This window comes from Delphinapterus leucas, chromosome 8 (genome assembly GCF_059928025.1).
Source record: "Delphinapterus leucas isolate spDelLeu-1000000601 "Yukka" chromosome 8, BTC_Dleu_Yukka2, whole genome shotgun sequence".
In the NCBI taxonomy this organism is placed as follows: Eukaryota; Metazoa; Chordata; class Mammalia; order Artiodactyla; family Monodontidae; genus Delphinapterus; species Delphinapterus leucas.
This window is the reverse complement of record NC_143136.1, coordinates 61,727,348-61,740,256: the sequence shown is the minus strand read 5'-3', so window position 1 is coordinate 61,740,256 and position 12,909 is coordinate 61,727,348. Positions and strand designations below refer to the sequence as shown.

Below are 12,909 nucleotides of genomic sequence, written 5' to 3'. Positions count from 1 at the left end.
AGTAGGCACTTATTGAGCACTTACTGTATGCCAGGCACTGGGAAATTAAAGATGATGGATTTCCCAGTCAAATGAGCTCTCGCCTCAATTCACGATTTGGAAAGAGAAAAAGACAAGTATGCCGATAGTTACCACACCATGGGATATGCTCAGCAACAGATGTGATTGCAAGGTGCCCGGGTAGGAGAGAAGAGAGACTTACCAGTGTGGGGATTTGGAGGCTAAATGGGAGTTTGTCAAGGGCACAGAAAGGGGTGCTGATTTATTTCATTCTTTATTCTCACTAAGCTTACGTTTCCCATTAAGCTGGGAAAAGGGTAAGACACTCAGCTTACCTAACTTGTCTCATGAACAAAGATATTTCATCTGCCAAGCCATGCTATTTTAGACAGTGTAGTCGGAGGCCTTTCTGAGGAGGAGGCGGTTCAGCAGATACTGGGATAAAGGGAGAGAGGAAGCATGAATACAAGGAAGAGTGTTCCAGGCGGTAGGAAGGGCAAATGCAAAGACCCTGAGGTAGGACTGTTCTTGGCAAGTTGCAGGAAGGACTGTCACCGAGACCATTGTGGCTGGAGCAAAGTGAGAGCAGTGAGAGCAGACCGAGGGTGGAGAAGTGGACGGGGAGCAGGCGTCAGGGAAAGCACTCCAGTGGCTTCAGTGTTTGTTACCTCTCCTGTGCCTCTTGCCTTGCATTTCAGTTTTTTGTGTTTTTTTGTTTTGTTTTTGTTTTTGCGGTACGCAGGCCTCTCACTGTTGTGGCCTCTCCCGTCGCGGAGCACAGGCTCCGGACGCGCAGGCTCAGCGGCCATGGCTCACGGGCCCAGCCGCTCCGCGGCATGTGGGATCTTCCCGGATCGGGGCACGAACCCATGTCCCCTGCATCGGCAGGTGGACTCTCAACCACTGCGCCACCAGGGAAGCCCGCATTTCAGTTTTGAAAGGCCAGTATTGAAGCGAGTGAGACTGACTCGTTGAAGCATAGTTATATGACCCTTAACTTGGAGGACAAGATCTTAAATGTAGATAAGCCAGTCCAGCTTTAGATTTCTCAGGCAATTTCCATTTTCCATCTTTGAGTCAAGGAAAACTTGAAACATTTTGCACTAGACTTTTTCTTTTCTAACATTTTAAAGTACATATGTCTTCTGAAGGAAATTGAATCCATGTCATGTCTTATTACTTTCCACCTGTAGCACCAAAGAATCATTTACCTCAGACCTTTAGGACATTCAAAAAACATTTAAGACATTTTGTGAGATCTATGTATAACTGGTTTTTTTAAACTTATTTATTTATTTAATGTTTTGGTCTGCGTTGGGTCTTCGTTGCAGTGTGCGGGCTTCTCGTTGAAGTGGCTTCTCTTGTTGCGGAGCACGGACTCTAAGCGTGCGGGCTTCAGTAGCTGTGGCACGCAGGCTCAGTAGTTGTGGCTCACAGGCTCTAGACCACAGACTCAGTAGTTGTGGCACACGGGCTTAGTTGCTCCGCGGCATGTGGGATCTTCCTGGACCAGGGCTCGAACCTGTGTCCTCTGCATTGGCAGGCAGATTCTTAACCATTGTTCCACCAGGGAAGTCCCTATGTGTAATTGTTTAATGATTCAGTGAATGATAGCAATGAGAAAATGGATTAAATTCACTACCTTCTAAATAAGGCTTGACAGTGATTTTTTTAAAATTATTTATTTTTGGCTGTGCTGGGTCTTTGTTGCCATGCGCAGGCTTCTCATCACAGTGGCTTCTCTTGCAGTGGAGCACAGGCTCTAGGCACGCAGGCTTCAGTAGTTGTGGCTCGCGGGCTCTAGAGCGCAAGCTCAGTAGTTGTGGCACACAGGCTTAGTTGCTCTGCAGCATGTGGGATCTTCCTGGACCAGGGATTGAACTCGTGTCCCCTGCATTGGCAGGCAGATTCTTAATCACTGCGCCACCAGGGAAATCCGACACTGATGTTTTTTAATGAAATAAACATTTAGTCAACTTTTCTCAGAACTTTTCACAGTCTCTTTCATAAAGGTTTTCTTTATTATGCACATGGGGGAAAGTACATCAGGTCTTTCTTTCTTCTCCTTGAGATACAACTTACGCCTGTGGTCATGTATACACTAAATTATTTTCCCTCTTATGCACCTAAGCAAGATGAAGAGGTTAAAAATTCGCAGCAGGAATTTAGCTCCAGGGAGAGCAGAGGCAGTATAATTCCGAGTCAATTGCTATGTCTGGGGAAAACATCCTTCACAGGTATTAAAGCATAGAGCCCAGCTGTGGGCTAGGCCATTGGAAAGGAGCTACCTAAGCTTTAATCATCATACATTACACGTAGTTGTTTCCCTAATGTCCTAGCTAGTGTGCTCCTTAACCATTTAATTGTGTCTGACGGAGTGTTGTGGTTGCTAGGAGACCATGCTTGTTAAGCTATCATTGCAGCCTAAATAGGCAAGATTATGTTTATTTAGCATTTAAACAATGCTGCTAAGTAGCCAAAGTCTAGAATTGTCCAACTGATCCTTGCTTTTATGTGTCAGTCTTCATACTACCTTATAAGCAGGTAGGTCAGCGTCACCAGTCCAATTTATTAGTAAGAATGGGAAGGCAGAAAGAAGCTGAGTCTGTAGCCTAGAGGGAGGCAGTCTAGTGGAGAGGATATGAACACTGGCTCGACAGTTAGACTCCCTGAACTTGAATCTTGGCTCCAGCGCTTCCCAGCTGTGTGACTTTGGGTGATGTATTGAACACTTTTGTGCCTCAGTCTCTCCATCTAAAATAGGGGTGATAATAGTCCCTATATGGTAGGATTGTTGTGAGAATTAAGTATTCAAGCATGGTTATTAGCATTATATATTTACTAACTCATTTTATTCAATTCCTTGAGGCAGATACTGTTCTCCCCACTTTACGGACAGGAAAACTGAGGCTCAAAGGAGTTGTGTAACTTGCCCAAACTAGCAAATGTCAGAGCCGGGTTTCAGACTTGGGTACTCTGGCTCCAAAGCTTGAGCTCTCAACCATGACACTGCACTGATAAAATGCCTGTAACAACTCTTAGAACAATAGGATACATAATAAATGATGTTCGTAAATGTTAGGTAGTATTAATACAGTTATTTAGAAGAGGCAGTCTGCCACTTAGTACTCTGAGACTGCCTGCAAAATATTTGTTTACCACTTGATTAGTCAATTTAGGGGACGAGGTGTCGAAAACTTGTCTTGACTTGAGTTGCGGTGGGTGATGTTTTCCTCAAGAGGACGGTTGCCTCTTGCTGACTCCTACACCTCCTCCTCAGAGCATCATGTGTTTCTCTCAGGGCCGACTCAGTCACCTGGAATCCTCACAAGATGATGGGCGTGCTGTTGCAGTGCTCCGCCATCCTGGTCAAGGAAAAGGTCTGCCCTTCCCCCAAAGATGAGCTGGTGGCCTGCACACCCTTTAGAAGGCACAAAAAGAGAAAAGCATGGGTTTTTTGGGTTTTTTTTTTACAGTACTGGCTGAGGAACTCACAAGATTGACAGCCCCACTGGGCCTGCCATGGCTGTTCTTTCCCACCTGCACATGTTAGCCTTCGGCTAACCCAGCATATCCTGTTGGCCCTTGCTCTGAACTGTCCTTCTTCCTTGTTCAGCCCCCACGGCCCTGCCAGTGATAGAAACTACAAGGGCATTATTTGAGTTTGTGGTCCCAAGAGCTGAAACAACTTATTTGGAACCACAACTACAAATGTCAACTTAGGGCAACAAGGAATGTTGACCAAAAAGCTTCTGTAAATGACGATAGTTGTATAACTTGCCCAAATTAGCAAACGTCAGCCAGATTTCAGACTTGGGTACTCTGGCTCCAAAGCTTGAGCTCTTAACCATGTCACCGCACTGATAAAATGCCGGTAAGGCACTTAGAACAATAGGTAGTATATTCTCTTCCTAAGAATCTAATAGGACCCTGCCGTGGAGGGCCTTGTTCCTCCAGTAAAACTGTTGCACACTGAGGCGTTCTCAAAAGCCTGTCACCAACCTGTGGGGGCCAGTACCTGTACAAGCTTTTTACTCCACTCCTAAGTAGAGCACCTGTTAACTTCATAGGAGCTCCCGGAAAGGATTGGAACACTTTTTAGGGGGTGCTTTGGCGGAGGAAAATTCTTCTATGCATGAAACTGTCCCACCCTCTACAGGAAGTTTATATCCCCAACCCCTGCTGACTGAATGCCATAGCACTTCCAGTCTGTGAAATAACCGAAAACACCCATGGACATTTCCAGATGCTCCTTAGAGGGACAGTAGGGTGGGCTCTTGTTGTTGGCATCTGAGACAAAAGATCGTTTTCCAATCAGAGTGATAGAGGAGAAGGGGCGAAGGGTTTTCCAAGGGTGGTTTTGGAGAAGGACATCAGAACAAGTGCACGGCCTCATGAGACGTTAGAAGAAAGATTGTATGTGACCCTAAGTCCGGCCTGCCCTGTTTCAAAACCATCCACACCTCTGCCCTGTGAATACAGATGCACGCCTGTCTTGATTTCCATTACAGGGTATCCTCCAAGGATGCAACCAGATGTGTGCAGGGTACCTCTTCCAGCCAGACAAGCAGTATGACGTCTCCTACGACACTGGGGATAAAGCCATTCAGTGTGGCCGCCATGTGGACATCTTCAAGTTCTGGCTGATGTGGAAAGCAAAGGTACGAAGGAGGGCATTCAGGAAGTAGAGCAGAAATGTAATTTGCACAGGCTAGCTGGCAAAAGTGAGGCAAAGATATATCCCAGATAATCCATTATGTGCGAAATCAATATCTAGATAATTGAGTTAACTGTATTTTCTCTGCAAATGAAATCACTTTATCCCTTATGTCAAATTCTCTCTCCTTCCATTCAGTCTCCTCAATTTGAATTAGCATGACTTTTCTTATAACTTTCTCTTATAAGCACTAAAAATTTTGTCAAGATAAGGACTTCCACAGCAGTCCTTAGGGATGCTGAAATTGTTTAGTGCAGATGTAGAGAAAGAGATAAAGATAAAATTACTACATTATTCTGTGCAGAACCCTGAGTTCCTTTATATGGCCTCAAATCATGGGATATATATGACAGTTTTAAGTTCTATTTAAATAATGGCTTTCCCATTATTTGTACTTCTATACTCTCTTCTAGAAAATGCATACTTTATTCTAAGAAATCCTAGACTGAGGCATGCTATGTCTGCATTCATCAGTCTTTCAGGATGCATTTCTGTGTCTAGAAAAAAAAGCAAACTACTGGAATTTCCCCCAGTGGGGGTGAGGGAGAGGAATACCATGGGACTATTTATTTCAAAAGTATTTGTATGCAATCAAGTAAGGGCAATTTTTATTTCACAGCTTTATATTGCAACCATCGTTTTATTTTTCTACTGTTAAAGTAATTTTAATAAATTTCCGTATATAAGATCGGGTCACCTAATACCAAAACAAAAAAGGGTTTCCAGCCAAACATCTAGTCCAATGTTTTTTCTGTAAGAAGGATTTGATGGATTATTAGTTTTTTTCCTCATTAAGTTATTTTGTCTTAATATAGAAACAGTGTGAATTTGATTTCTACCACAAAGTAATCATAGGTATTTTAAGCATATAAATAGTCATAAATTGCAACAAGAGAAAGAGCCCTATCATTCAGAAATATGATAACCACATGGCCTGTCTCAGTAACTTGTGCCTTGGTTTTGCCTGACAATAACCGCTTGAACAGTCTGCTGGAAGTTTAGCTCAAAGAGTATTCATTGGTTACCGACGTGGGACCTGGTGCGGGCTTCCTTCCCAAGAAGAAAGTGGACTGGCCCGAGCACTGCTCAGCGGTAGCTGCTGCTTTGCCAGTGCCGGGCTTGGCCCAGACACATTAGCAACCCACAAGCCTCGTGCATCTGCTCTCCTTGTTAACACCGACCCACTCAACACCCCCCATGCTGCTGTTACTAATCAGCCATGCTGGCTTTGGAAACGCATGCTCAATCAGTTTGTCCATAGATGGAGCTATGCCATCTCAGGGCACATCCTGAGACCAGTGCTTCCCCATCTGCCTGCCTGCCTCTCACTAGAAAGGGGTAATACCATGTTACGTGGAAGGTAGCCTGCCTGGGAGGGAGGGGAACGTGTTTGGCCAGGACTTCCTGCTGTGGGAAGGTGGGTTCTAAAGTAGTATTTCTCCAACTACCTGTGGTGAAGAACCAGCTGGGGTGTTTTTAACCTCTCATAGACCAGTACAATAACTTGGTCTTCACTTAATTCATTTATTGTACACTACAATAAATGAATTGCTAGAAAGGTGAAATAAAAAGCCATACAAAGTATGAACACTGGTTTTAAAAATGCAGTTCAGCAGGCATAAAATTACTCTGTCAAGTGACCATAAATGTTCCTTATTACTTAATCTCAATTTTTGGACTCATCTTATCATGGACTGGTTACATTTTGTGGACTGGCCTCAGTCCATAGACAACAGTTTGGGTGGCATTATCCTAAAGCAAACCAGAAATGGGCTTCAGGCTGTGAATTACTAGCAAGAAGCTAAAAGCCCTGTTGAGAATAACTGCCCAGAGACTAGAGTGCCTTCAAAAGAGATGAGGCACACTTTATCGCATGCAGAGCTATGAGAAAGCCATACATATTTAATGAGATGGTTCTTGCTAGCCATCTCCAAGAATACTCTTATATATATTTCCGATAGACAAAGACAGCATAGCCCTCTCAATGCCATCACAGGGAAATTCAGCCTGTCACCAACAAACATGACTTTTCCTTTTTTAAAACAGGGCACAGTGGGCTTTGAAAATCAGATCAACAAATGCTTGGAGCTGGCAGAATACCTCTATGCCAAGATTAAAAACAGAGAGGAATTTGAGATGGTTTTTGATGGTGAGGTAAGTTATCATCCTGGACTAGATATATAGCATTTCTGGAAAATCTCTTGAGGGAAGCTCCTGAAGCTGTAGTGTCCCACATTGCTGGAAGCTGCTTCTGAATTTTCATTCTAGCACTCTTCATTTACTTCCCTCTGTGTCCATGAATGTTTCTTCTGGTAGCATTGGGATGACTTTTCCCCTTCACCTCTTCTAGAAAAGATATAGTTCTCAGCCAGCCCTTCGTAGGCAAGAGGTCTTTCCTTGGCAGGTCTGAATCCTGTATAATTCTGGGGTCTTATTATGGTGTTGTACCTCCATGATAAAGTGTTCCTCAGTTCCAAGAAGCTTATAGGATGGGTATATCCTTGTCTTCCAAGACTGGTTCTAAAATGAAGTTCTACTTTACAATAGATTCATTATGAAGAGAGCAAGATACAGTTGTCTCTGCCCTGAGTTCAGATCTGTATTGCACACAGTAAGATACTTGTCATACCAGTGTTGGCTGAGTGCCTGCGGTGTGCCTTGCCCCAGGCCAGGAGCTGGATTATAGTGTAGTGACCAAAACAGGTACTGTCTCTGCCCTATTGGAGCTCGCAGTTGAATAAAGAAAGTTGGGGGCTTCCTTGGTGGCGCAGAGGTTGAGAGTCCACCTGCTGATGCAGGGGACACGGGTTCGTGCCCCGGTCCGGGAAGATCCCACATGCCGCGGAGCAGCTGGACCCGTGAGCCATGGCTGCTGAGCCTGCGTGTCCGGAGCCTGTGCTCCGCGACGGGAGAGGCCACAACAGTGAGAGGCCCGCGTACCGCAAAAAAAAAGAAAGTTGGAATAGGAGCCAGTGCTGAACAGAAGGACATCCACTCATAATTCGGTGTAATAAAACACCACCTGCATTCAATTCAGTCTATTTATCAGGCACCTAAACTACTAGGAGCACACCAGAGAGTCACCAACTGAGCAAAAGAGCCCTGAGCAGTTCACATCAATCATACAGTGCTCATGCGTTTCACCTCTGGGACCTCACTCTCATCATTTACACTAATTTAAACATTCAACTAGCAGGTTAAAACAAATGTAATGTCTCTAGACCATGAGAGGCAGGCACAGTGATGGCAGACAGCAACTAGGAAGGAAACTGAAAAACTATAGCGAGAATACAGAAGGACTTAAAAAGCATGAGTCTTTAGGGCAGGAACACTTAAACAGTTCTAAGCATCTCAATAAGCCCTGTCTTACAGATTAGAACCAGTTTTAATTTTCATTATGATAATCCTGAGTCTTCAGAGAAGGTTCAGTATTGATAGAGTAAACTCAGAATATTCAGTACCAATAAAATTAACTATGTTTTGAGCATCTTCTATACATGAGGCACTACAAAATGGCAAGATGGATAATACCCTTTTTTAAAATGACCCAAATGTAATTTTTTTAACATTTCAGTGTTGAAAGGTGGGTAACTTTAGTCATCTAGAAAATGGGTTATGGGAAACAGTTCTCTTGTCAGATATGATGGGATTAACCAGGCTTTGTTCTCCCAAGTATAGAAGTAACATGAAGCCTTTTTTTTATCCTTTTTTTTTTTGTCTGAGAGACTTCCGCCAAGGGTCCATAGGGGTTTTGGGACAGCTTTCTCTCAAGTTCTCATAATTTTTCTGTTTTGTTTGTACGCATGCTTGTCTGTGAAAATCTCCACAGCCTGAGCACACGAATGTCTGTTTCTGGTATATTCCACAAAGCCTCAGGGGCGTTCTGGATAGCCCTGAGCGCCGGGAAAAACTACACAAGGTATGGAATCACTCCTTGTCTCATCTAACCCTCTGCAATTTCTCTGGCTAGTCAGAAGATCCTCACTCTGATGTGTCTTTCTAACGGAGGAGAAATAAAAGCTAAAGGCTTGGGGTGGTAGGGAGACATCTTGTTATAGTCTTCTTGGGTCTGAATTGTCCCCTCACTGTGGCTCAGATCAGTGGGAACCTCTGGAGGACGCATCCCTGCCTTCGGTTGGTGTTCGTCATTAGAGGGGTCATATGCAGCGCAGTTGAATAATGTACATATTCCTAGGAACTTTCGTATTAAACTATGTCTGTTAAAATATCTTTTACTAAGTTCAAGGCTGTTCTAATGCTGATTCATTCTAGTTGTCGGTTTCTATATCTAGTTTATATATTACTTATAGTTGTTTGTATTGTATTTAATTTATATAATATTTCATTCATCTAACCATTCAGCAAATATTTGTCGAGCAGAGTCCATGTGCCAGACAGTATCCTAGGCACTGGATTATACAGAAGCCCTAATTTGTGTTGTTGCCCATGTGAATTTTTTGTTTTTGATTTTGAATTTATTATCATTGTCCTATGTCCGACTTTCAAAATTCAGTTGCGCAGTACTTTCTGTAGGAATATGTGATTGGGTAGACTTAAATAGTCATTAGAGGCCATCATCAAAAATCCTACAAATAATAAATGCTGGAGAGGGTGTGGAGAAAAGGGAACCTTCCTACACTGTTTGTGGGAATGTAAATTGGTGCAGCTACTATGGAGAACAGTATGGAGGTTGCTTAAAAAAACTAAAAATAGGGTTACTATATGATCCAGCAATCCCACTCCTGAGCATATATCCAGAGAAAATTCTAATTTGAAAAGATACGTGCACCCCAATGTTCATAGCAGCAGTATTTACAATAGCCGAGACATGGAGACAACCTAAATGTCCATAGACAGAGGAATGGATAAAGAAATTGTGGTACATATATACAATGGAATATTACTCAGCCATAAAAAAGAATGAAATAATGCCATTTGCAGCAACATGGATGGACCTAGAGATTATCATACTAAGTAAGTCAGAAAGAAAAAGATAAATATCACATAGAATGTGAATGTGGAATCTTAAAAAATGATATAAATGAACTTACAAAACAGAAACAGACTTCACAGACATAGAAAATAAATTTATGGTTACCAAAGGGAAAAGGGGATGGGAGAGGGATAAATTAGGAGTTTGGGATTAGCAGATACAGACTACTTCATATAAAATAGATAAACAACAAGTTCTTACCATATAGCACAGGGAACTACATTCAATATCCTGTAATAACCTATAATGGAAAAGAATCTGAAAAAGAATATATATATATGTGTGTACAACTGAATCACTTTGCTGTCCATCTGAAACTATCCCAATGTTGTAAATCAGCTACATGTCAATTTAAAAAATTAGTCACTAGATATTAGCCAAGGAAGAAACTTGTACAAGTAATAAAAAGAAAATTGCTCTTTTTTCCAACTAAGAAATGGGTTGCATTTTGAAAAAGAGCATGGTATATCAGTCTTGAGTTTTGTTTTGTGTTTTCCCTCACAAGGTGGCCCCGAAAATCAAAGCCCTGATGATGGAGTCTGGCACGACCATGGTTGGCTACCAGCCTCAGGGGGACAAGGCCAACTTCTTCCGGATGGTCGTCTCCAACCCAGCCGCTACCCAGTCTGATATCGACTTCCTCATTGAGGAAATAGAGAGGCTGGGCCAGGATCTGTAATTGCCGTCCATAGAACATGAGTTTCTGGGACTTCCCTTTCCCCTCTGGTATTCTAGAACAAACTCTGTATGTTGCTGAAACACGTAGGCCATTTCATTGAGGGAAAACATAATATCTTGAAGAATACTGTTAAAACCTTACTTAAGCTTGTTAGAGTTAGCAGGAAATGATGTTCTTTTTCAAAAGTTGCACATTAGGAGCACAGTATATATGTACAGCTATATATACCTCTCTCTATAAATATATGTCTGTATAGTGAGTGTGGCTTAGTAATAGATCACACGCATGTCTCCCACTCCAAGAGAATTCACTTTACCTTCAGCAGTTACTGAGGGCCAAACATGCTGCAAACCAGCTTGCGCAACAACCCCAGGAAAGATGTTTTTCAAAATGCCAGGTGTCGGGGACCAAGGGAAATGCTGTTGGCAGGAGTTGACTTCATTGTCGGTATTTCTCCCACCTGAAGTGATGATGGATGAGAAAAAGCACCACTGGCTGACAAGAGTCCCGCCCTTCCCATTAGTATCCTGTGAGGGGAAAACAGTAGCAGTCATTGATTGTTTCAGGTGTACTATTGCTGTATTTTTAGAGATTAATTTGTATAGATTGTGGATATTTCTGTTGTCTGACCTTGGGGCGGAGTGGAAGAACACATGTAAAGATTTCATTGACTGTTTAACAGTAGGTATATGAAATATTTGCTTATTTATATTCAGAGATTTACCATGTTAAAGAGGCGTCTTGTATTTTCTTCCCATTTGTAATGTATCTTATTTATATATTAATGCAGTAAGTTCTAAAAACTGATCATGGTATTTTCGTGCACTTGTGAGCCAAAGAGAAAAGATTAAAATTAGTGAGACTTGTATTTATATTAGAGTGCCCTTAAAATAATGATTTAAGCATAAGTTTACTGTCTGTAAGATAACTCTGATACTGTACATAACGTATATATGGAAATCCTGTTACTTACATAGCATCTGCTCTTCTATTACCCTCTCTGGCTATATGTCTGGTGTTCTCTACGCTTTTCTAGTAACTGTTGCGTAATAACTAGATCCCCTGTAATTTTGTAGTAGCTCATGACCAATCTCTGTGACTTGCTTAGCACAAACCTAAGGCAATGTTTCCGAAGACCTTCTGAAGTCGGATAAACTGACCAGGCTCACAACTGTTTTTGAAGAAAGGAAATTCACACTGTGCATTTTAGAGTATGCAAGAAGAATATAAACAAATAAAAATATTCTCCATGGAGAATTTGAAAAAAATTTTCTTTTAGTATCTGTTTCATGCAGAAAGAGAGGTTTCCAGTTATAGTTACGGGGATCACCACAGCCCATTCACTCTCCACTAGCTGACTTTAGGTGATGCTCAGTACCTTTATTAAGTTGTAACTCAACCCACAGTCTTAGGTTCCCAAGCCCCTTGTCTAAAAATCATTGGGATTCTAATTAAATAAAATTTGCAATTCACACCTGGAAAAAGAAAAGCCATTCCTGTTTTTCATTTTCCTATCTGCATCTTGGAGTTCCATTCATTCAGTTACTCAACAAATGTTTTCTTCCTCTGTAGCAGGCAGTGTTCTAGCACTAGATAGGGTTGCAGAGGCGTGCATGGCAGACAAATTTTCCTTCTCATGGGGAATCTTCCATCACTTGGTGTCTGTGGTATCTGAATACGTCTGAGAGCACAGAATTGTACCTTCCTGCTGTTTATGCTTGTACAGTGGGCCCAGTTCACTTCCTCAGGAAACATATTTTGGTGCTGGATCATTATGAAATAGGGTCCATTTTCTACAATATTCTATTAAGCTATGATAATACTATCTTACTCATTTGGAATACAAGTAGTTCCCTATCTGGCACTTGTAGGGATTATATGAGTCATTTGTAATTAACATACTGATTGTACACGTAACCATTGTATTAAACAAACTGGGCTCCATAAGGAGGTGATGATAAAGTCACTTTATTCTTTCTCTTACAGTTCCTTCAAATCCCCTTGTGGGCTGATTGTTTCCACACCTCCATTTGAATTCAGGCCGATCCCGTAGCTTTCCTGGCCTCTCAGTCACAAGAACAGTCTCATTTTAGCAACTAAATGTCCAGGTCAGTGTAATAAGCAAGACCTCAAATTTGTATACAATATAGAGTTCCTCCCCTTCCTCCCTCTGGTACCTTTCAGGCTGCAATTCCTGGCGTGAGGGGGGAGGGGGCCGGTGCGAGGCTGGTGGTGGGGTAAAGTCAGCTGCTTTTTTTACTCTTTCAGCCTCATTTCTACTCCCTAGCTACTGTATTTTCCCATCTAGGGTCAGGTCTAGGGGGAGAAGGGGTCAAAGTAGCAAAGACACAATTTTAGGTAACTGTTAAATTGGCATCTGGCATCCGCGCCCCTGGTCTGAGATTTTCTTCTCATGGGATAATATTTTGAGGGGAATGGTTTATTTTTTTATTAAGATATAATTAAGGTACAGTAAGAGTCACTCTTTATAGTGTACTGTGTATAGTGTTCTGTGAGTCT

The 12,909-nt window shown here is 42.2% G+C and overlaps 1 protein-coding gene across 1 annotated transcript in view; it reads left to right on the top strand.

Moving 5' to 3' along the window:
- GAD1 (glutamate decarboxylase 1) overlaps positions 1-10,520 on the top strand; it is a 37,538-nt gene extending 27,018 nt beyond the window's left edge. The window contains exons 10-14 of the mRNA XM_089916690.1: positions 3,302-3,380; positions 4,512-4,661; positions 6,764-6,871; positions 8,547-8,636; positions 10,216-10,520. Coding sequence (XP_089772816.1) covers positions 3,302-3,380; positions 4,512-4,661; positions 6,764-6,871; positions 8,547-8,636; positions 10,216-10,389 — 601 coding nt within the window. The 3' untranslated portion in view covers positions 10,390-10,520. The remainder of the gene's footprint in view (positions 1-3,301; positions 3,381-4,511; positions 4,662-6,763; positions 6,872-8,546; positions 8,637-10,215) is intronic.
- The last annotated feature ends 2,389 nt before the right edge of the window (positions 10,521-12,909 follow it).